Raw genomic sequence first — 25,547 nt, 5'->3', positions numbered from 1 at the left:
TATTTAAAAGTGCGGTACTGACGTTGTGTGACTGGCTAAAAGGTGTGCGGTACACCTATACCTACAAGACTTGTAATAGCAGCGTTAGGGAAAATTAAGCGTTTTGGGCCATAACGATGCTATTTGACTCATAACGCAAAACTCGTAATCTAGCTGTCTGCCTCTTATATTTACTGTATATATAACTTGACATAAACTTTTTAAAAGATAGAAACATAGAATTTGACGGTAGATAAGAACCAAAAAGGCCCATCAAGTCTACCCATATTACATGTTACTTTTTCCTTAGGATAGCCTTATGCATGTCCCAGGCATTTTAAATTCCTTTACAGTCTTTGTGTTTACCACCTCAAATGGAAGTTCATTCCATGAATCCACCACCCTTTCTGTAAAAAAATGCTTCCTTAAATTTCTCCTGAATCTGCTACCCTCTAACTTTAGATTGTGACCCCTTGTTTTGGCATTTATTTTTTTGTGAAAAATGCTTTCAGCTTCTATTTTATTAAGTCCCTTCATATATTTGAAGGTTTCTATCATGTCACCTCTTTCCCTTCTATCCTCTAAACTATACATATTTAGATCATAGAGTCTTTCTTTGTACGTTTTATATTTTAGACCATGTACCATTTTAGTAGCCCTCCTTTGGACAGCTTCTAGTTTATTTATATCTTTATGAAGATATGGTCTCCAGAACTGTACACAGTATTCCAGATTTGGTCTAAATAATGATCTGTAAAGTGGCATAAGAACCTTGCTATTTCTGCTACTAAAACCTCTTCCAATGCAACCAAGCATTTGACTGGCCTTGCTGGCTGCACTGCGGCATTGTGTACCAAATTTTAAATCATCTGAAATAATAATTCCCAAATCCCTTTCTTCTTTAATTACAGTCAGTAATGTACCATTGAGACTATAATTGGCCTTCGGGTTTTTGGATCCTATATGCATAATTTTGCTCTTGGTAATATTAAATTGAAAATCCCATTTATTTGACCAGTCCTCTAGTTTATTAATATCACAGTTCATTTGATAAACTCCTCCTGGAACATCTACCCTGTTACAAATTTTTGTATCATCAGCAAACAAGCAAACCTTCCCCTTAAGCCCACTTCCAATATCACTTATGAACATGTTAAACAAAACAGGCCCAAGAACTGACCCTTGGGGAACACCACTAGTAACTGAGGCCTCATTTGAATGTACTCCATTAATTGAAACCCTCTGTCGTCTATCTTTAAGCCAGCATTCTACCCACTTAACAATCTTAGCATCTATTCCAAGGCAATACATTTTGTGAAAAAGTTTATTGTGTGGGACGGTGTCAAATGCTTTGCTAAAATCTAGATATGCAACATCTATGGCTCCTCCCTGGTCTATTATTTTAGTTACATGGTTAAAGAAATCAATTAGATTAGTCAGGCATGATCTTCCAGCAGTGAAACCATGCTGTCCTTTGTCTTCTAAGTTGTTTGTCTGAATGAAAGATACAAGTCTTTCCTTTAATAGAGTTTCCATATATTTCCCTGCAATTGAGGTCAAACTGACTGGCCTATAGTTAGCAGAATCTTCTCTACTACCCTTTTTATGAAGAGGGACTACATTGGCAATTTTCCTGTTAGAAGTGACTGATTAAATAAATCAGCTAATGGAGTAGCTATTACGGATCGAAGTTCTCTTAGCACATAGAGCGTTATGGCTTAAGTCTTGGTCTGCTGATGTTTCTTCTAAATCCAAGCTCTTAGCAATTCCTAAAAAGGGGAAGACCTTGTTTGGTCCGGCCTTAGCGGAAATTATTTCTGATATCACAGGTGGTAAAGGTTCTTCTCTGCCTTTGGACAAGAAGAACAAGTTGAAGGGACGCCAGGCTAATTTTCGTTCCTCTCGTAACTTCAGAGGGAAATCTTCCCCAGCTTGTTCTGCCAACAAGAACAACCCAAAGCCTCTTGGAAGCCTAGTCAGTCTTGAAACAAGGGGAAGCAATCCAAGAAGCCCGCAGCTGAATTCAAGTCAGCATGAAGGGGTTGCCCCCGATCCGGGACCGAATCAGGTAGGGTGCAGACACTCTCTGTTCTCCCAAGCTTGGGAAAGAGATGTTCTGGACCCGTGGGCAGTGAACATAGTTTTCCAGGGGTACAAGTTAAAGTTTAAGACCTTCCCCCCAGGGGCAGGTTCCACCTCTCAATATTATCTGTAGGCCAAACAAAGAGAGAGGCGTTCTTGAAATGTGTTCAGTACCTTTCTCTCTCAGGAGTGATAGCACCTGTTCCAAGGCAGGAACAGGGGCTAGGGTTCTACTCAAACCTGTTTGTGGTTCCCAAAAAAGAGGGGACTTTCAGGCCCATTTTAGATCTCAAGCTACTAAACAAGTTCCTCAGAGTTCCGTCCTTCAAGATGGAGACTATTTGCTCCATTCTGCCCCTGATCCAAGAGGGTCACTTCATGACAACCATAGACCTGAAGGATGCATACCTACACGTTCCCATTCACAGGGACCATCACAAATATCTGAGGTTTGCCTATCTAGACAAACATTTTCAATTTGTAGCGCTTTTCTGATAGATGCCCTAGCAGTTCCTTGGAACTTCAGGTTTGCATATCTGTTTCCTCCGTTTGCTCTCCTTCCGCGAATCATCACTCGGATCAAGCTAGAGAGAGCATCAGTGATTCTTATAGCTCCTGCGTGGCCTCACAGGATCTGGTATGCAGATCTAGTAGAGATGTCGTCCCTACCCCCATGGAGACTACCCCTCAGGAAGGACCTACTGCTTCAGGGGCTCTTCCTGCATCCGAATCTCGTTTCTCTGAAGCTGACTGCTTGGAGGTTGATTTTAGTTTTTTCTGAATCGGTTATTGAGACCATGGTTCAGGCTCGTAAGCCTGTTACTAGAAGGATTTATCATAAGATATGGCGTAAATATCTTTATTGGTGTGAGTCTAAAGGGTATTCTTGGAGAAAGGTCAGGTTTCCAAGGATTTTATCTTTTCTCCAGGAAGGCCTTGAGAAGGGGTTATCTGTCAGTACCCTCAAGGGTCAGATTTTGTCTCTTTCCATTCTGCTACACAAACGTTTGGCGGACGTGCCGGATGTACAATCTTTTTGTCAGGCCCTGGTCAGAATCAGTCCTGTGTTTAATTCAGTTGCTCCACCCTGGAGTATTAGCCTTGTTCTTAAAGTTTTACAATAGGCTCTGTTTGAGCCTATGCATTCCATAGATATTTAGTTATTATCTTGGAAGGTTTTGTTTCTTACTGCTATCTCTTCTCCTCTGAGAGTTTCGGAACTCTCAGCTTTGCAGTGTGATTTTCCTTATCTCATATTTCATGCTGATAAGGCAGTTCTCCGTACCAAGTTTGGTTTTCTTCCTAAGGTTATTTTGAACAGGAATATTAATCAGGAAATTGTTGTTCCTTCTCTCTGTCCTAATCCTTCTTCTCATAAAGAATGTTTATTACACAACTTAGACATTGTGCGTGCTCTTAAGTTCTATTTGCAGGCTACGAAGGACTTTCGTCAGTCTTCTGCACTGATTGTTTGCTTTTCTGGAAAACGTAAAGGCCAGAAAGCTACGGCTACTTCTCTTTCTCTTTGGTTGAGAAGTATTATTCATATGGCTTATGAAACTGCTGGAAAGCATCCTTCTGAGAGAATTACAGCTCATTCCACCAGGGTGGTGTCTTCTTAGGCCTTCAAGAATGAGGCCCCTGTTGATCAGATCTGTAAGGCTGCAACTTGGTCTTCTTTGCACACTTTTTCTAAATTCTATAAATTTGATACTTTTGCCTTGGCTGACGCTTCTTTTGGGAGAAAGGTTCTGCAAGCAGTGGTGCCTTCTGTTTAGGTTACCTGTCTTGCCCTCCCTAATCATCTGTGTCCTCTAGCTTGGGTATTGATTCCCAACAGTAATTGATGATCCTGTGGACTCACCGTGTCATAAGAAAGAAAACAAAATGTATGCTTACCTGATAAATGTATTTATTTCTTGACACAGTGAGTCCACGGCCCTCCCTGTTTTTTTTCAGACAGTAATGTTTATGTAAACCTCAGGCACCTCTGCACCTTGTGTTACTTCCTTTCTCTCCTTTCCTTTGGTGGAATAACTGGGGATTGTGGGAAGGGAAGTGATACTTAACAGCTTTGCTGTGGTGCTCTTTGCCTTCTCCTGCTGGCCAGGAGTGATATTCCCAACAGTAACTGATGATCCCGTGGACTCACCATGTCAAGAAATAAATAAATTTATCAGGTAAGCATAAATTTTGTTATTATTTCTAAGTGGTGTCTTGTGTCCTCATTAACTAGTTCTATTATTTAATTGCTGTTCTTTATGCTCTTTGCTGTGAGTAACAGAAATGTAATAATGTTAATAGAACAGTTATCATAATTTATTGGGATTTGTAATAATGCCATAGAAGTTGTACATCTACATAATCTGCAGTATGTCCTGTTTTCAAATAATCTTTCCTTGATTGATATTGCTTCATACTTAGTAATTAGGCCCTTAGCACTATTCAGTCTAATCTATAAGCAGGAGAGTTGGCGTGTATGCATTGATTTAGCTCATGTCAGAGATTAAGTATAGGCTATATAGGTATTCAGCATTCCAAACCTGCATCTATAGCTATCAAGATTTAAAGGACACCACCTCTAAATATGTACTAATGTCCGGGCCCTACTGCACACCCCATCCAAGATTTTCCATTAAACCTGTGAAGTGTGTGTGGTTTCTACTTCATGGGACCGATTTATCAAGCCCTGTATGGCCCCTAATGCATCTGTTTCTGCGTGAGCCTTCAGGCTTGCCAGAAACAGAAGTTAAGAAGCAGTGGTCTTAAGACCGCTGCTCCTTAACTCATCCTCCACCTGTGAGGTGGTGGACAGCAATCAGCCCAATTGGATACGATCGGGTTGATTGACACCCCCTGCTAGCTGCTGATTGGCCGCGAATGTGCAGGGAAATGAGAAATGCTTGTGCAATGATAAATGCCGACAGCGTATGCTATTGGCATTTATCGATGTGTGGCGGATAATGTCCATCCGCACAATAATAAATCGGCCCCCATGTGCTGAAATTACGTTAATAGATAGCTACAAATATCCCACATAGGGAATTTATTGGAAATATTTTAAATATTCTATTGTTGTTATAGCTATGACTTTACCACAACACACACTAAATAGATTATTTATTAATGAGTAATTCTCTAACTGTGAGAACCTAACTTTTGGGAATTCATGCTAGTGTTTCTATATTGCTAGCTTTTTTTTATTAACCCCTTAATGACCACAGCACTTTTCCATTTTCTGTCTGTTTGGGACCAAGGCTATTTTTACATTTTTGCGGTGTTTGTGTTTAGCTGTAATTTTCCTCTTACTCATTTACTGTACCCACACATATTATATACCGTTTTTCTGGCCATTAAATGGACTTTCTAAAGATACCATTATTTTTATCATTTCTTATAATTTACTATAAAAAAAATATATAAAATATGAGAAAAAATGGAAAAAAACACACTTTTTCTAACTTTGACCCCCAAAATCTGTTACACATCTACAACCACCAAAAAACACCCATGCTAAATAGTTTCTAAATTTTAAAGTTTAGAAATACCCAATGTTTACACGTTCTTTGCTTTTTTTTTGCAAGTTATAGGGCCATAAATACAAGTAGCACTTTGCTATTTCCAAACCATTTTTTTTTTTTTCAAAATTAGCACTAGTTACATTAGAACACTAATATCTTTCAGGAATCCCTGAATATCCATTGACATGTATATATTTTTTTTTAGTAGACATCCCAAAGTATTGATCTAGGCCAATTTTGGTATATTTCATGCCACCATTTCACCGCCAAATGCGATCAAATACAAAAAATAGTTCACTTTTTCACAAATTTTTTCACAAACTTTCGGTTTCTCACTGAAATTATTTACAAACAGCTTGTGCAATTATGGCATAAATGGTTGTAAATTTTTCTCTGGGATCCCCTTTGTTCAGAAATAGCAGACATATATGGCTTTGGCGTTGCTTTTTGGTAATTAGAAGGCCGCTAAATGCCACTGTGCACCACACGTGTATTATGCCCAGCAGTGAAGAGGTTAATTAGGGAGCATGTAGGGAGCTTTTTGGAGTAATTTTAGCTTTAGTGTAGTGTAGTAGACAACCCCAAGTATTGATCTAGGCCCATTTTGGTATATTTCATGCCACCATTTCATCGCCAAATGCGATCAAATTTAAAAAAACGTTACATTTTTCACAATTTTAGGTTTCTCACTGAAATCATTTACAAACAGCTTGTGCAATTATGGCACAAATGGTTGTAAATGCTTCTCTGGGATCCCCTTTGTTCAGAAATAGCAGACATATATGGCTTTGGCGTTGCTTTTTGGTACTTAGAAGGCCGCTAAATGCCGCTGCGCATCACACGTGTATTATGGCTAGCAGTGAAGGGGTTAATTAGGTAGCTTGTAGGGAGCTTGCAGGGTTAATTTTAGCTTTAGTGTAGAGCTCAGACTCCCACCTGAAACATCAAACCCCCTGATCCCTCCCAAACAGCTCTCTTCCCTCCCCCACCCCACAATTGTCCTCCCCATCTTAAGTACTGGCAGCAACTCTGCCAGTACTACAATAAAAGGTATATTTAGGCATTTTTTTTAAAGCATATTTACATATGCTGCATTGTAGGACCCCCCCTTAGCCCCCAACCTGACTGATCCCCCACCAAACAGCTCTCTAACCCTCCCCCTCTGCCTTAATGGGTGCCATCTTGGGTACTGTCTGCCAGTACCCAGTTTAGAATAAAATAGTTTCCCCCCCCCCTTTTCTGTAGTGTAGCTCCCCCCCACCAAAGACCAACCCCCCACCCCCTCCTAGATAGCTTCGATTTATTTTTTTTTAAACTTAAAACACCCCTTTCTACACTTTTATAACAATATATTTTCTGTAGTGTAGCGGTTCTCACCCGCTCCCGCCTCGTGCACGCGCCCGCCCGCCGCCTCCCGTGCACGCCCCCTTCGGCCCCGCCCCTGATCCCGCCCCCCTCTACTTTACTTGGCCCATTGATGGCCGCCCACCCGCCTCCCAAGTCGGCTCCCACCCACCAACGATACCGGCCATCGATGTCCGGTGCAGAGAGGGCCACAGAGTGGCTCTCTCTGCATCGAATGGCCAAGGGGTGTTATTGCAGGATGCCTCGATATCGAGGCATCACTGCAATAACTGGAAAGCGGCTGGAAGCGAGCAGGATCGCTTCCAGCCGCTTTAAACCCCTAATGTCGTACAGGGTACGTCGCTGGTCTTTTAAGACCAGGTTGTGTGCGACGTACCCTGTACGACTTGCGTCGTTAAGGGGTTAAAGGGATTTGGAACCTAAATTTTTTCTTTCATGATTCAGATAGAGCATGCAATTTTAAGCAACTTTCTAATAACTTTCCTATTATCATTTGAACTTTGTTCTTGTGGTATCATTTATTGAATGAGCAGGAAACCTGCGCCGCCCGTAATTTCACCTCGCACATCGGGGTATTACATATATGGCGCCGGCATTTCCTAAGTGGCGTAAGTCGGATAAACTAGCGATGTCCAGAAATAAGCGTAAATACAAATTTCTGGAGTCGCTAGTGACTTGCGGCACTTTAGAAACTGCCGGCGCCTAAGAAAAGTAAAGAAAATAACAAATCTCCTGTAAAAGTCTAACACGCCTCCCAAAAATAAGCCCGACACGCAAAACCCCTATATCCGCAATCCCCCCTCTCATTACTAATATTAAATGTATTAACCCCTATATCCGCCATCAAACCCACACCACAAGTAATAACTAAATTATTAACCCCTAAACTGCCATAGCCCACATAGCCTATTAAATGTATTAACCCCTAATCTGCCGCCGCCAACGTCGCCACCACTATAATAAAGTTATTAACCCCTAAACCTAAGTCTAACCCTAACACCCCCCTAACTTAAATATTATTTAAATAAATCTAAATAAAATTACTATTATTAACTAAATTATTCCTATTTAAAACTAAATACTTACCTGTAAAATGAACCCTAAGATAGCTACAATATAATTAATAATTACATTATAGCTATTTTAGGATTTATTTTTAATTTACAGGCAACTTTGTATTTATTTGAACTAGGTACAATAGTTATTAAATATTTATTAACTATTTAATAACTACCTAGTTAAAATAAGTACAAATTTACCTGTAAAATAAATCCTAACCTAAATTACAATTAAATCTAACACTACACTATAATTAAATTAATTACATAAACTAACTACAATTAAATGAAATAAACTAAAGTACAAAAAACAACAAACACTAAATTACAGAAAATAAAAAATATTAATTACAATTTTTTTAAGCTAATTACACCTACTCTAATCCCCCTAATAAAATAAAAAAGCCCCCCAAAATAATAAAATTCCCTACCCTATACTAAATTACAAATAGGGCCTTTTGCGGAGCATTGCCCCAAAGTAATCGGCTCTTTTACCTGTAAAATAAAAGACAATTCCCCCCCCCAACATTACAACCCACCACCCACACACCCAACCCTATTCTAAAACCCACCCAATCCCCCCTTAATAAAACCTAACACTACCCCCTTGAAGATCACCCTACCTTGAGCCGTCTTCACCCAGCCGGGCAGAAGTGGACATCCAGAAAGAGGAGCAGAAGTCTTCATCCGATCCGGCCAGAAGAGGTCATCCAAGCGGCAGAAGTCTTCATCCAGGCGGCATCTTCTATCTTCTTCCATCCGGAGCGGGTCCATCTTGAAGACATCCGACGCGGAGCATCCTCTTCCTTCTTGATCCGACGACTGAATGAAGGTTCCTTTAAGTGACGTCATCCAAGATGGCGTCCCTTCAATTCCGATTGGCTGATAGAATCCTATCAGCCAATCGGAATTAAGGTAGGAAAAATCCTATTGGCTGATGCAATCAGCCAATAGGATTGAAGTTCAATCGTATTGGCTGATCCAATCAGCCAATAGGATTGAGCTCGCATTCTATTGGCTGAGGTGGCGGACAGAAATCAGCCCGATCGAATATTGACACCCCCTGCTAGCGGCCAATTGGCCGCAAATCTGCAGGAGGCGGTATTGCACCAGCAGTTCACAAGAACTGCTGGTGCGATAATAAATGCCGAAAGCGTATGATACGCTACATTGTATCATGTCTGTCCGCACAATGATAAATTGAGCCCTAACTGTAGTTGAGAAAACACAAGAGATACTAAATTATCCCCAAAATGTTTGTGCTAGACATGATCTTATAAATGCCCAGTTGACCCATGTCAAATGCATTTTCATTTTCCTTAGATACTAAGAAAATATGTGTGTTATGTTTTGGGCATAGTTAATAGTTGTAATACTTTGAGGGTATTATCTCCTACATCTGTTACTGGGATACACCTGACCTGATCTGTGGGTATTAAATTGATACCCCCTGCTGGCGGCCGATTGCTATCTTTATTTGAAAAAGAAGGCATCTCAGCTAAGGAGCCAGCAAATGTTTGATTCAGGACCATGGACAGCACTTGTTTATTGGTGCTGACCAATCAGCAAGGATAACCCAGGTTGTTCACCAAAAATGGGCCGGCATCTAAACTTACATTCTTGCTTTTCAAATAAACATACCAAGAGAATGAAGAAAATTTGATAATAGGAGTAAATTAGAAAGTTGCTTAAAAATGCATGCTCTATCTGAATCATGAAAGAAAACTTTTGAGTACAGTGTACCTTTAAATAAACATACTAAAAATGTAGTTTTGAGTACTGTCCAACCTCAAAACAAATGAAGATCTTTAGCTCGGAAGAGAGTGGCAGGTGAACATGAGCAAAAGAACCATTTAAGATGTGATAAGAAAAATAGTAGTTCTTGAAGAATAATGGATATTGAGATTATGGGGTCGATTTATCAAGCTCCGTATGGAGCTTAATGCCCCTGGTTACACGCGAGCCTTCAGGTTCGCCAGAAACAAAAGTTATGAAGCAGCGGTCTAAAGACTGCTGCTCCATAACTTGTCCGCCTGCTCTGAGGCCGCAGACAGAAATCAACCAGATCGGGTTGATTGACACCCCCTGCTGGCGTCCGATTGGCCGCAAATCTGCAGGGGGCGGCATTGCACCAGCAGTTCACAAGAACTGCTGGTGCAATGATAAATCCTGAGAGTGTATGCTGTCGGCATTTATCGATGTGCAGCGGACATGATACGCTACATTGTATCATGTCCGCTCCCGCTATGATAAATCTACCCCCTTATATCATAATGATGAGGTAAAGCATGATCTCAAAATGTCTCCCTAACTTCCTCCTAGATCTTGTCCAGTGCCCACTTCATGCCCCGTGTTGGTGTAGGTGAGCAAGTTATGCAAGAGTACCAGCAGTTGGCACAGAAGATGGATGAGCTGGTAAGGAAGATCTTCACTGAATGGTCCCAAGCAACTGACAAGCAGGCCATTAGACGCCTGGATGTTCCACTCATGGTTCGCAGCCAGGAGAAGTCTGGCATGCTGGACTTAAATTTTGATAAGTAAGTGATTTCTGACATAAATATTATTTCATTTCTCTGCAAGACCGGATCTTCTGATGTTTAACTTAAGGTACATGAAAGTCAAACATTTTTCTTTCATGAATCAGATAGACAGTTTTAAATCCATTTCTAATTAACTTCTATTATCATATCTTGGTATCATTTGTTGAAAGAGCAACAATGCACTATTGGGAGCTAGCTGAACACATAGGGTGAGCCAATGTCAAGAGACATTTGTGTGTAGCAACAAATCAGCAGCTAACTCCCAGTAGTGCATTGCTGCTCCTGAGCCCACCCAGGTATGCTTTTCAGCAAAGGATACCAAGAGAACAAAGCAAATTAGATAATAGAACTCAATTGGAAAGTTGTTCTATCTGAATCATGAAAGTTTAATTTTGACTCTACTGTCCCTTTAATATTAACATTTTTTTTCCTTTTACTCTATCTTAAATTTAGTATAACTGCAAATTTACTGTCCCTTTTACTTACATTTAGTTTATGATGCAATCTGCCCTGAGTCTGATTATATCTGTTTTTGTGTGCTTGTCAGTGCATTTATGAGGTAATTTTGTATTTGTTGTTGGTTATTCAAATGAGTCTGCCTTGTATCCAGTTTGGGAACATGTCTGCCCATGATTACGGCTAGTGGGCAGCATTGCTCTGCAAGCAGTCACTCGTGCATTGGCACTCTCTTCATTCTCCCCACCAATCACGCAAGAGGAGGGGCTGTCAATCACCCTGGTCAGATTAGTCTGGGGTGATTTTAAAACGCCAGCTCAGAGCTGGCGAGAGGTTATGAAACAACTATCGACTGCGGGAGCTCCAAAGCTGAATCCACAGCTTGATAAATGAAGCCCTAGGTGTCTGTTGAGGGTGGATAACCAAAGAGCAGAAGGACCATCTAATCTAACTATATTCTTATCTAAACAGAACACTTAAAGGGTCAGTCTACTTGATTTTTTTATTGTTTAAAAAGATAGATAACCCCCTTTACTACCCATTCCCCAGCTTTGCGTAACCAACATTGTTATATAATATACTGTATAACCTCTAAGCTTGCCTGTTTCTAAGCCCCTGCAGGCTGCCCCTTATCTCAGTGCTTTTTATTAGCTTTCTGCACAACAGTCCAAGTTCATGTCTGCCATATCGATAACATTGTGTTCACTCCTGCGTAGAATGATAATGGAAGAACAAGCACTAATTGGCTAAAATGTAAGATTGTAAAAAACACTGAGATAAGGGGCGCAAAACTGGCGAATGGGTAATAAAGGGATTATCTATCTTTTTAAATAATAACAATTTTCAAGTAGACTGCCAGACTCTCAGGAATCCTTTTACATACCCTAAACATAATGCTATAATCCAGTCTGCTTATTTTGTATTTGCTATATGTGTTAGTGTGCTACATGCATGTCTGAGTTCTTTAAAGGGACACTAAACTGCTGTGTACAACTACAGTAGCACGGTTACAAATTACTATGCTCTTGCTTTCCCCCTGTACCTGCAGCTTTCTTCAAAGCTATTCTCTTATTTTAACCCTTCAAAAGTACTGGATAGTAAAACTCTGCATTTTCATACTGGGCGACGCCATTTTGGAATTTAAGTATATTTGTACCATGTGACATATGCAATGCACAACATCATTGATATTGTTGTCTTCTTGACAAATTGTATTGAGCACTTCAGATTAGCGTGCACAATACAGAGCAGGTGCTGTGCATTTTTTTGCAATGTCTTCATTGCCTTATATTATTCCTGAGTGTTTTTTATTTTTGCTATATAACTTATACCTGTGTAAAATTAAATGTAACTCTACTGCTTTCTATCGTACGTGCTGAAGTGCAAGGTACAGCTGTCAAAAAGCTGGTAACATCACTGATCTGAGAAAGCTCACTGCTTCTGTCACAGAATGAAAAGATAAAGAGCTTTACCAACTGGCTTTGCTAATGGGTTAGAATGGCTTTAAAGAGAACTGAAGGTACAGGAGGACAAACAATAGCATTTTTAGTAGTAACCATGTTACTGTAGTTGTACCCAGCAGCTTAATGTCCCTTTAAAGAACCACTACATACAGTAGAATTGCATAATTAACACGTGCATAATAAAAATACAATGCAATAACATTAATAATGTTAATTTCTGCCAAATTATTTTTTTCTTCAATTTGCCAGCCCCCCTGTACCATGTGACAGACATCAGCCAATCACAGAGTAGTATATGTATACCCTGTGAGCTTCTGCACATGCTCAGTATGAGCTGGTGCCTCAAAAATGTGCATTTAAAACGATTGTGCAAAATTTGATAATGGAAGTATATTTGAAAAATTCTTAAAATTGTGTGATCTTTCTGAATCATGAAAGTTTAATTTTGACTTGAGTGTCCCTTTAAATGTCTGTATTATTTTTTCTGTGTATATTTGACCCTATCTGTTCTTCTCACATTCACTATACATGGCCTGTATAAAGCCATGCGTTCATGCTGAATGTGTGTTTCTCAACTATAAATCCAAAGTGCCTTTAACATGATACAATTTCATGATTTAAAGGGACACTGAACCCAATTTTTTTATTTCGTGATTCAGATAGAGCATGCAATTTTAACCAACTTTCTAATTTACACCTATTGTCAATTTTTCTTCATTCTCTTGCTTTCTTTATTTGAAAAAGAAGGCACCTAAGCTATTTTTTTGGTTCAGAACCATGAATTTATCCACCAATCAGCAAGAACAACCCAGTTTGTTCACCAAAAATGGCCTGGCATCTAAACTTACATTCTTGCATTTCAAATAAAGATACCAAGAGAATGAAGACAATTTGATAATAGGAGTGAATTAGAAAGTTGCTTAAAACTGCATGCTCTATCTGAATCACAAAAGAAAAAAATTGGGTTCAGTGTCCCTTTAAGCATTAGTGATCTAAATAGTTCTACCCAAGTGTTAGGGTTGAGGAGCACCACATATGTAATATGTTTACTCAAGTCAGTCTCTGTAAATAGGAGTGAGTCAGCCATGTGTGTTTTCCTGATTGTTTCTATGAGTCAGCCTGTTCTTTGTGTATCAATCTTGTTTATCACAGTGTGTTATTTAGAGTATGTGGGTACAGAAATAACTCAGGGAAATATAAGGAAGCTCATTTCACAAAATAGGAAATATACTGTGACCCTGACAGTGAAGGGGTGAAATTACCAATAATAATGATGTCTGCTGCATATTTGTATTGTGTATATATGAATCAATCTCTCTCTCTCTCTCTCTCTCTCTCTCTCTCTCTTTTTATATATATATATATATATATATATATATATATATATATATATATATATATATATATATATATAGAAACAGGTCACTGCAATTGTGTTTATAGAATATAACAAAAATGTTTATTTTACTCAAACTACTGACAACATTTCTCTCAAATTCCAAATAAAAATAGTGTCATTAAGAGCATTTATTATATTATTATATATACCACTGCTGTGGTCATCACTATCCTCTTGCAATATGACCAGCTGAATGGCAAAAACAGTCGGCTAGATTACAAGATTTGTGGTATGGTGTGGTACGGCTATACCACTAAAAAAATTGGCCATTGCGCGTGGAATGGCAGGTAACGCATATTACAAGTCGCAAGTATTTTAGCCTTAATGCAACCCTTCATTCCGCACCCAACAAATGACGTTTGAGTGCGGGATTTTCCATAGCGACGTATTACAGGTTGTGCGGTCCGGCTAAAATGCTTGCGTTACAGCCTATTATGGGTTAATAGGTTTATTTATTAGTTGCGATATTTAGCGTTGGCTATATCGGGGAGCGGCATATTAGAGGTTAATATAACCAAATGTAACTAATATAACTAAAATAACTTTAGTGTCGGCGATGTCAGGGAGTGGCGGATTTGGGGTTTATGTTAGGGTGTTAGGTTTTAACGTAATTTTCTTTTCCCCCATAGACATCAATGTGGATTGCGTTACGGTGATTTGCCATTCCCCGATTGCAGGTGTTAGTTTTTTACTAACACTTTCTCCCCATTGATGTCTATTGGGGAAAGTGTGCTCGAGCATGTAAACTCAGCCCTTGGCTTTTGTGCAGTATGGAGATTAACGCACCATACCGCACAGCACAAGGAGTTTTTTTCAGTAACTTGTAATGGCAGCGCTATCGAAAGTGCGATACCGCTAATTTTTTTGCATTTTTTACGCACCCAGTATAGCGCAAAACTCGTAATCTAGGTGAGTGTTAGTAGTACCTTAAAAGTAATTGGAATCAAAAAATAACTATTGACCATGCCAAAAGTGTTGAAAAGAAAAGTTTTGAGTGAGGAAAAGAAAGGTTCAATTTTGGCTTTAATAGCAGAGGGATACAGTGAGCGTCAGGTTGCCTCCATTCGTAACATTTCAAAGACAGTGGTTCATAAGAACAAGGTCAAGCAGCAAACCGGCAGAGGGCGAAAACAACTCTCCACTGCCCAGGATGACCGCCAACTCATTTGAATGTCACTCAACAATCATAGGATGACATCAATATATTAAAAGAATGGCATTTCATGATGGATAAGTATCTGCATGTGCTTCTCAGCATTAAGAAAATCATTAAATCTAATTAAAACCCCAACTTCATTTGCGGAAAAGCAGCCCCAAACTTGCAAGGAATCTCCACCATGCTTCACTGTTGCTGCAGACACTCATTCTTGTACCACCCTCCACCCCTTCGGCAAACAAACTGCCTTCTTTTACAGCCAAGTATTTAAAATTTTGACTCATCAGTCCAGAACACCCGATTACATTTTTCCTCACCCCAGTTCCTGTGTTTTCGTTCATAGTTGAATTGATTGGCCTTGTTTCCACGTTGTAGGTTTGGCTCTTTGACAGCAAGTCTTCTATAAAGACCATCTCTAACAAGATGTCTTCCGGCAGTAGATGGGTGTACCTTGATCCCACTGGTTACTACTAATTTTGAGCTGATGGCACTGCTGGACATCTTCTAATTGGAAGGAATTAAGAATGATGTGTCATTCATCTGCTGCAATAAGTTTCCTTGGCCGACCACTGCGTCTACGCTCTTCAACATTTACTATTTTTTTGTGCTTCTTCAGAAGAGCTTGGACATCACATCTGGAAATCCCTGTCTGCCTTTAAATGCTAAGGAGCTGCAACCCCCGAAATGTCACTACTTAAACTTTAAAAAAATGTTTTTGAGGAAACCCCAGTGGGGCTCTCCATTTGGTACTGTATGTACTCTAATAGTTCTGGCACACTGGTGGATGTATTTGCCATAGATGTGAGTGTGTTTCCTAACTTCTATTTTATATAATAAATAATAATAATAATAGCAATTTATAGTGCTTTTCTCCAGGTTGGACTGAAAGAACTTTCCACAATGTACATTTATTTAAGAGGGGTAGAAGTTAGAGATTTTATTCCTGATAGGCTTGCATGGTCATGGGAACATCCTCTGCAGGAATAAGGTGCTTGATCCTAGCTATATTATTTAAATGAAAAAATTAGACTGGGACTGTGGCTTATATACGTTTTAGGAAAAGTTCATTGTCAAGCATAACATAACATCAAGATCACTTACTGGTTTTGAAGCTTGTAGTATTGATTCTTCACATTCTAGAAATATTTGTTGATCATGTCTCAGCTTAGTTATCTTTATGCAATCTCTACCCATCACAAGTACTTAGGCTTTTTCTGGGTTACATCGCAACCAACTGGCACTCATCCATCATCAAGACATTTATTGACTGTTTCTATTGGAACATTTGAGTTTGGCTTGAGAGAAATTTATTTGTGTACCATCTGCATACACACACACACACACATACATATGTGATTTTCTTTCTAATGGTAGTGAGATCCCACAAAAACAAGTGTGACCTAATAGCCCAGTACTAGACAATATGAGCAGAGACAGTTCTATTCCATGAAGTGGATGGAATCTATGCAGATAAATCTTTTTTGGTAAGTGGCCTCTCCATCTTGAGTTTTTTTTAATTTTCAAAGATACGGATCGAAATTGAGGGATAGACGCGTTGACTGCTCCTTGAGCTCATCAGCTAGTCTACCCTTTTCTTCCAAATGTTTTCCTGCCACGTGTAATAGCATGTCTTGATTAGGAAAAGGTACTGTGATCTCTTTGCTCCTGATGGCTTATAGGTCTTGGTATATAGATCTCTTAAGATCATTGTCGGCTTCCTCTGTTTTATTTCAGAGGTCGAACCTTTCTAGCTCAGGTCTTCCTTTCTTTGTCATTCTAGTACTATGATTTGGTGGTAAGGAGACTGTTTTTCGATCTGGTCCAGGGAGGTTATGGGTCTATTTTGGTCTCTTTTCAGACATGTAGGCCTGGCACCAGATTTATATCTCTCTCGGTATGGAGGGTGTAGTTCTACTTGTGTGTGAAATGTGTTTTTTTTCTGCACAGAGTAAGACTCCCATGTATCCTTTGTTTTTTTTTTTATAATTTGGACTTTATAAAGGGGTCTTGCGGCTCTTAAAGGGAAAGTCTAGTCCAAAATAAACTTTCATGATTCAGATAGAGAATGTAATTTTAAATAATTTTTCAATTTACTTTTATCACCAATTTTACTTTGTTCTCTTGGTATTCTTAGTTGAAAGCTAAACCTAGGAGGTTTATATGCTAATTTCCAAGCCCTTGAAGGCCGCCTCTTCTCTCAGGGCATTTTGACAGCTTTTCACCACTAGAGGGTGTTAGTTCATGTGTGTCATATAGATAACACTGCGCTCACGCACATGGAGTTCCAGTGACCCAGCTCTGATTGACTAAAATGGATGTATGTCAAAAGAACTGAAATAAGGGGGCAGTTTGCAGAGGCTTAGATACAAGATAATCACAGAGGTAAAAAGTGTTTTTATATAACTGTGTTGGTTATGCAAAACTAGGGAATGGGTAAAAAAGGGATTATCTGTCTGTTTAAACAATAAAAATTCTGGTGTAGACTGTCCCTTTAAGCACTGGATATCAGTTTTTTTTAGCTTTGTTATATTTATGTTGGCACTTTTGCCTACTGTCCAATCTTTGGATCAAGCTAGGGTTAGATTTAAATAATCTTTCTCTCTCCTATCTTACTTCTTGGAGCCTTGATTTGGTGAGCTAGTTTTTTGCAGCATGCTCTTTTTGAGCTATGCATTTTCCTTATATTAAGTTTCTATCTTGGCAGCTCCAGCTTTTGTTGGCTTATCTTCTACTCTAGGAGTTTTGGAGTTGTCTGCTCTTCAATGTGATCTCCCTTATCAGGTGTATCACCAGGATAAGGCTGTTCTTCGGACATCTTTCATTCTTCCTCTCTATGAATTCTGCAACTAACATAAATCAGGAAATTCTTGTCTTGTCTTTTTTTTCAATTTCAGGTTCTCCTATGGTAACTTGGATTCATATAGGCCTTCTTTGGCTCTGTCTTTATGCTAATAGTGAATCATGGATCATAATTCCTGTTTGTTTGTTTATTTCTTATATTATGGCTTATTTAGAAGCGGTCTGGCATCCTCTGGCTCGTATTGCCCTCTCTCTTTTTTTTTGTTCGGTTGAACAGACTGGTGTGGTTATTCACAAACAATTTTCATTCTAAATGTTTTTTGCCTTTACTGAGACATCCTTTGGGAGAAGGTTTCTTCAAGAGGTAGTGCCTAGCAACTAGGGACTGCATCTCCTCTTTTTCATTTCCTGTCCTACATTCTTTGTGGACTCCACAGTTTGGGTATAGATTCCCTTATGTAAGTATAGATTTTCATGGACTTTCACTACCATTACAAAGAAAACATTATTTATTCTTACCTGATAAATAATTTTCTTTCTTGGTAGTGAGAGCCCTCTTTACCCTGTTTTTATCTCTTTTACTTCTTCCTATCCTCGGTTTGAACTACTGGGGGTGGGGGGTGGAGCAAGTGGGAGGGATAGTTAAATGTTCTGTTTGGGGTGTCTTTGCCTCCTCCTGGTGTCCAGGTGATGTATTTCGCATATGTAAGAATAGGTTTTCGTGGACTCTCACTACCAAGGAAGAAAATTATTTATCAGGTAAGAATATACAGTATATATTTTTTTTCTAAATCCTTTTTTGTAGTATCTGTGTTTTTTGAGTCCACTGTTGCTTTGTGTGTATGTGTTTATATAAGTGCATGCATGTGATTCAGTCTATCAGTTTTGGATTTTCCAGTTTGTCGGTACACTTACACTTGTACACCATGACATTGTCCATCAACGTAGATTTATTTGTCTCACAGGGATCTTCTAAAGCTGTTTGTGGAGGTTTACTACTGGGAGCAACTTATGTTTGAGATCCCACACTATGTAGTAGAGCTTTATCAGAGAAAGGAAGACCTGAGGAATCTACGGGAAAATGTGCTGCTTGTGGTGAGAGCTTACAACAGGTGAGTGTAGTTGTAAGTGTTCTTATGTAACCTCAGACAAAAGACAGAATTCTATAACTAGTGCTTGCTGGTGTCAGAGGTCTGTGGAAATGATCTTGTGCTTGTACAATTATATAAAGTGCCTGGGAAATAAAGGTCTACTAGTCTGACCATGGGCAGTCTTTGGGGTTATCTTGGGGAGTTGTGAAATGGTAACCCATTCATTCCACCTCTTATAGTCAGGGCAGGTATACTATATCTAATCCCACAAGTTAAATCTAGCCATATTAGGGGGTCACCTGTTGAAACATTACAAGTATTTTTTGTCCAACCTATCCAATAGCCAAAATATATTAAAATTAGCCCAGGGCTTGTTTTATGCTAACCTGCTTGGTTCCTGGAAGTTCAAAGGTGCTATTCACAGTAAAACACATCATAAAACATAATTGATAAAAACCTACCCCGCCGCCCTTTAACTTTCCACGCTTAGTATCCATGATCTCCCCAGGTTATTGATTCCAGTGTCATTAGTGTGAATCTGCATTTTTTACTTTTATTGAATAGCTGCTTCCCTTAATTCCTAAGAGAGAGAATGGTGTTTGGGCAGTAAAAACTGGACAATTATTTTCTCGTATTCTATTGACATTTACATTGGAAGCATTCCTTAAGACATAAAGGGTGCTAAGGGGGTTGGCAATCAAAAAATACACTTTATGACTGTCTCTACAGGATCATAGATGCCCTGTCTCCAGCGGAACGAGGCTTGTTTAGAGAACAAATCCGCTTCCTTGATAAGAAGATACAACCTGGTCTTAGCAAGCTACGCTGGTCATCTAAAGGAGTGTCAAGTGCCTTCATTAATGACTGCCTTCTGCATATAAGCAAGGTGAGAGCATCCTCAATGAGGGAGAATATCCTGAATGTAGTAGACAAGGCATGGAGTATGGAGCGATGACGTTGTGTTGTAGCATGCAGGAATGGTAGATGAATTGTTGTGTAGTATATTAGGCAATGAGTGAGAAGACTCTATGTGTGTTTATACAAGCAGAAGTCATTGTGAGTGCTGTATATGTAGTATTTTATTCAATAAGAATCTCCTTTTTATTAACAGTGGGTTGCAGGCAGGGTAGAGGCATTGTTGCATGTACAATAACCAGGTAATAAGTGAAAGAATGTAACTTGTACTTTAACAAACACTTATAATTAGCTGTCTCTGTTAGGAAGCAGAGAGAGAGAGAGTGACCATGTGCATTAGAGAAGATGGTAATTAGGAAGATCTGCTGCAAGAGGCCAGGGAAGGGACGTGTGTGGAACAAATGCTATATTGAGGAGAACTTAGTCCTTGTAATAATGCAGGCAAAGAGGGTCAGGCATCCAATGTATAAATGAGTAACTTTTGATAGACCGTAATAGACAGCTCTGCAATTTTTTAAACTAAAGTGGGAGTGTGTTGCAAATGGGGGTAAACAGAGGAATAATGTGAGATAATGAATTTGTATAAAGATATAAAGTGCTGGATGATCGCCATATGGCCTGCAAACCTTAAATTGGATAGAAACATGGATTACCATTTATAAAAGAATGGGAACAGGATGTGGTAAAATCATTGCTCAGCGGGGAAAAAAAGAAAGGACAGAAAATCTAAGTAACATATAGCAAATCTGGTAATAAGGTAAAAGCCCACATTGTAAAAAAAAAAAAACAGTTTGATAAGAGAACAGCTATTGGTGGTAAAACATCATCCCTTGTAAGAAAACAGCATCACATGGTATGACTAACCTAACCCTAACTAACCAATATTCTGGTCCCATTTACAGGTCCAAAAAATAGTGGATAACTACAAAGTTGCCAATCTGAACATCTCTCGCTGTGCACGTCTTATTAGTGAAACTCTTCTGCTTGATATTGATGGGAACAGAGTCTTCCGGGACCTGGAATTCCAGGAGGTGCAAGAGGAAAACCGGAGGAATGCACAGAGCCGACTGCATACCCTACATGAAGAAATCTGTGGAATCATGAGGGCCACCTATGAGGTCTTTAAGGCTGATGGACCTGAGGTACTGCAAATAGTACTATGGAACCTAAACACATTTTATTATAGGTTGTTGTGTATTAGTGTATAACATTTGTAATACGATTGTAACATCATAGTCAAAATTATAGTTAAATACCTTGTTCTGTGACTCTTCCTGGTTTACCATTTCTAAATATGGTACCTATTAATATATTGTTAAACATAATCTGTAGGTCCAACAACACTGGCTGAATTACACTGAGAAAATGGACCTTCTAGTTGAAGAGGCTTTCAGACTGAACATCAAGTGGTCTTTGCAGGAGCTCTCTAAAGCCATCAATGGTGACAGCAAGGCCAGCCCTAATCCTCTTTTCAGAGTGATGGTCATATTGCAGAATGACTTATCTGGCTCCGGTGACAAGGTATGAGTATGTGAAATAATAATAAAAGGAAGTGAGATGGAAAGGGTGCTGTAAGAAATAGAGAGAAAAGGCAGACATGGTGCAAAGATTACATCTGGGGAAAAAGGTAATGGAGGAAAATGATGGCGATGGAACGCAAGAGAGAGATAGGTGGTAGAAAAAGAAAGAAGGAAAAAGGCAATCTTCTCAAACACAGAAAAAGTTAATTACACACAGGAGAAATGTAATTAAAAGTGTATTCAGGAATAATAGAAAGTATGCCAGAGATGTAGCTAGCAGAGATGTAGTGTTCATTAGTTCGTCCTCTACTTCTCATCATTCATATCCTGTGTGCCTTCTTCTGCACACTCAGCACAAAATACACTGAGTTCCCCATCTGTCTGTTAATAATATATGTAAGTGCAAATAAATATAGAATAAATTGTGCCATCCTGCACATATGGAATAGAGAGGCTGTCTATCTATATGTCTGTGTATAGAGAGAGCAGTAAATGATCTATATGTCATCTAAATATAGAGAGCCAAGAGACTTGTTTATAGATAGAGAAAATAAGAGAATGGCATCACATATATAAATAGAAAGTGAATAGAATGATCTATCTCCACTATATACAGAAAGAGGAGTTGTTACCTGTACATACATAGATGATAGAATGTGTAGCTTGACCTCTACCTATTGTGTATATACAGTATATATATATATATATATATATATATATATATATATATATATATGTGTGTGTGTGTGTGTAAACTCACACATAATTCTAGGTAGTTGGAAGTCTACCTACATTATCCTTTGATCTCCCAAATGACACCTGATTGTGACACCTGTTTCATTATTTAAGGTGGAGTTTTCTCCAACCCTTCAGCAACTTGCTAACATTGTGAACAACATCTGTAGCCAAATCCTGAATACAGTGTGCAGCTTTAGACGTCTCCAGGATATACTGACCAAGATCAGATCTCAGCGGGATTCCTTATATGCTATCATTGGTTAGTTGCTTTATGTATGTCTTTAGCTTAACTATCTCTATTTTTTGTTGCTTTATCTTTTTTTTTATTTCCCTGTCCCCCTTTACAAAAGGATCCTTACTACCCAATCGCAACCTTGTCCATGTTGGTGTGATATGAACATGCATTGTGATTCACACGTAGTAGAAGCAAAAAATCCTTTACACTATAAAGCACTTCTCTCTTCTCTTCCAATGATTTAGCACTAATTCTGATCAGTTCATTAATTTTAATGTATTAAACAGACCCAGATTTATTTTTCTAATCTCTCAATTTAAATATATATTTATACATAGACATTTTCATGCTTATATTTATATGATTACATTCATATTATTACAGACTTGCAGCCACAGAACATGCTACATGTAAGCTATTATACAAGCACATATTGCTGATTCTGGCTACTTGCCATACAATATTATATTAAACCCAATTTTTTTTTATTTCATAATTCATATAGAGCATGTAATTTTAAGAAACTTTCTAATTTACTCCTATTATCATTTTTTCTTCCTTCTCTCTGTATCTTTATTTGAAAAAGCAGGAATCTAAGCTAAGGAGTCGGCCCATTTTTGGTGCAGAACCCTGGATAGTGCTTGCTGATTGGTGGGTACATTTAGCTACCAATCAGCAAGCACAACCCAGGTGCTGAACCAAAAATGGGCCGACTCCTTAGCTTAGATTCCTGCTTTTTTTAAAAACAAAGAAAAATTGATAATAGGAGTAAATTAGAAAGTTGCTTAAAATTGCATGCTCTATCTGAATAATGAAAGTACAAATGTGGGTTTAGTATCCCTTTAAGATTCAGGCCCTATCTAACATCAATCACTGACGTCCACAGAAATCATCAGAGACAACATGTGCAGCAGGGAGATTGGTGGCTCATTGACATAAAGCGTAACTCCTGTAGGTGCATATGACACCCATGACACCAAGGGTAGTGCTCTTTATGCAGATCTCTCTGCTTCCCAGTCATTACGTTTTAAGTTTATTTACACAATTTATTAATGTTGTGGCATATTTCTTCACTAGATATGGAAATCTGGTACCAAAAATAATATACTTCTAAGGCGCACGAGACAGATGAGCTATACGTTATGTAAAAAGCAACTTTAAAGGGATATTTAAAGGGACACTGAACCCAAATTCTTTCTTTTGTAATTCAGAAAGAGCATGCAATTTTAAGCAACTTTTTAATTTACTCCTATTATCAACTTTTCTTCGTTCTCTTGCTATCTTTATTTGAAAAGAAGGCATCTAAGCTTTTTTTGGTTTCAGTACTCTGGACAGCACTTTTTATTGGTGGATGAATTTATCCACCAATCAGCAAGGACAACCCAGGTTGTTCACCAAAAATGGTCTGGCATCTAAACTTACATTCTTGCATTTCAAATAAAGATACCAAGAGAATGAAGAAAATTTGATAATAGGAGTAAATTAGAAAGTTGCTTAAAATTTCATGCTCAATCTGAATCACAAAATAATTTTTTTGGGTACAGTGTCCCTTTAATACCTCTTTTTGTTATAAAAATGGTGCTTGCCCCACACTCCCTAGGGGAAAAAAAAATCTGTAACCTATGTTTAAACTGCTGCAAATTGTCTAAACCAGCTACTTGATTTGCAGAAGTTGCTTTCTGGCTTCTCTGGAGAGCATGGGACAAAACACGATTTTTTACACAAATGCAGGAGGCGTTTAATATCATTTTAAGCAAATAAGGTTCTTATGTGATGCTCTCTCATATGTGGGATGATAAAATAACTCTGTAAACACCACAGTATGCTCAGGAAGATCAGTTGGTTGTGACAATGACCTCTTTTCTGCCACTAGTGCCACACTTTTTAGTGTCTGTTAGCTCTTACTATGCTGAAGAATCACCTCGGACTTGTGGGACAATTCAAGACTTGCTTTCTACGTTCCCTGTTATGGTTGACTTTTAGTTACCATATTGGATTGCTCTTTGAAGGGCTTTGCTACTAAACTTTTGGACGCAGATAAAAGGGACATTTGTACCCCATGCCTTTTTTGCATGACTGACCTTTCAATTTGGTTAAACACAAAGGTAAAGTAATGCTCGGGAGCCACAAACACTGAAGCTCATGAGCAGGAAACTGATAAGCTAATGAGGTTTGGTGGTCACATGTATTTGCCAGTGGCCAATGGTTTCCTACTTGGGAGCTGCAATGCTAGTAGCCCCTAAGAAGGACTTTACCTATCTGTTTAACGTCTACAAAATGTTAGTAATGAACAAATGTTTTAATTAATTTTTGCAACAGAATAGATTAAATTGAATAAAAACCCATCAGTAAAACTGATATCTCATCGCAATTTGACTATTGCAGCATTCATAAAGATTTGTACCCAGGGCCGGTGCTAGGATTTTTGGCCACACAGGCGAGGATACATTTTGCCGCCCCACACACACACAATGATTACATACCATACCGATTGCTAGTTAAAGGGATATGAAACTCAATTTTTTTATTTCATGATTCAGACAGAGCATGCAATTTTAAGTTATATATAGTGTGTGTGTGTGTGTCTGTGTTTTATATATATATATATATATATATATACACACACACCAAATATAAATATATATATATATATATATATATATATGGGTTTAACCCCTTTGTGGGAGTTAAATAAACAAATAGTATAAGAGGGATTTTTTTTACTTTAGAATGCCCTTTTAATAAACATTTTATCTTACCAGATTTATGGAGGTGTTTCCTAGTCCGTGTATACCCAGTGCTGGAAATAATGAAGTATACATCATTCATTTTTTTGTTCTACAATATGCTTAACAGCTTCTCTTTAGGCTACATATTACCAACATGTCATTATAAATCTCCTTGTAGCTATAAGTCTCTTAAGTGAGACTCCTTCATATTAAATTAAACAATGTTAACCCTTTATTTTAGTTAGAAGATGAAAACCCTGAAGTGATGCTCTGCACAAATATACACTATATTTCTATATGTTATTATTTCACATGCCACTGTATTGTAATCACATATGCATCTCTACCCTATGTGTACTCAGCGCACTGCCTTGTCAGTGAGTCAAGGACACCTCTGCTAAGCTGTTGTGCTAAAAAATATTTATTTTAATTTCCCCAGCTCAGCAACACTGGCACATTCGCGTGAACTAGATGTTACGGTACCAACAGTGTACCAAGGTT

General features: G+C 38.6%; 1 protein-coding gene across 1 annotated transcript in view; it reads left to right on the top strand.

The window, feature by feature from the left end:
* Positions 1–25,547, top strand: part of DNAH2 (dynein axonemal heavy chain 2) — a 456,831-nt gene that overhangs the window by 203,723 nt on the left and 227,561 nt on the right. Inside the window, exons 12-17 of the mRNA XM_053719507.1 lie at positions 10,328–10,542; positions 18,784–18,930; positions 19,639–19,795; positions 20,727–20,966; positions 21,157–21,345; positions 22,194–22,341. Coding sequence (XP_053575482.1) covers positions 10,328–10,542; positions 18,784–18,930; positions 19,639–19,795; positions 20,727–20,966; positions 21,157–21,345; positions 22,194–22,341 — 1,096 coding nt within the window. The remainder of the gene's footprint in view (positions 1–10,327; positions 10,543–18,783; positions 18,931–19,638; positions 19,796–20,726; positions 20,967–21,156; positions 21,346–22,193; positions 22,342–25,547) is intronic.

This window comes from Bombina bombina, chromosome 6 (genome assembly GCF_027579735.1).
Source record: "Bombina bombina isolate aBomBom1 chromosome 6, aBomBom1.pri, whole genome shotgun sequence".
NCBI lineage: Eukaryota > Metazoa > Chordata > Amphibia > Anura > Bombinatoridae > Bombina > Bombina bombina.
Note: the sequence above shows the minus strand (reverse complement) of the source record. Positions and strands in the feature narration are given on the sequence as shown.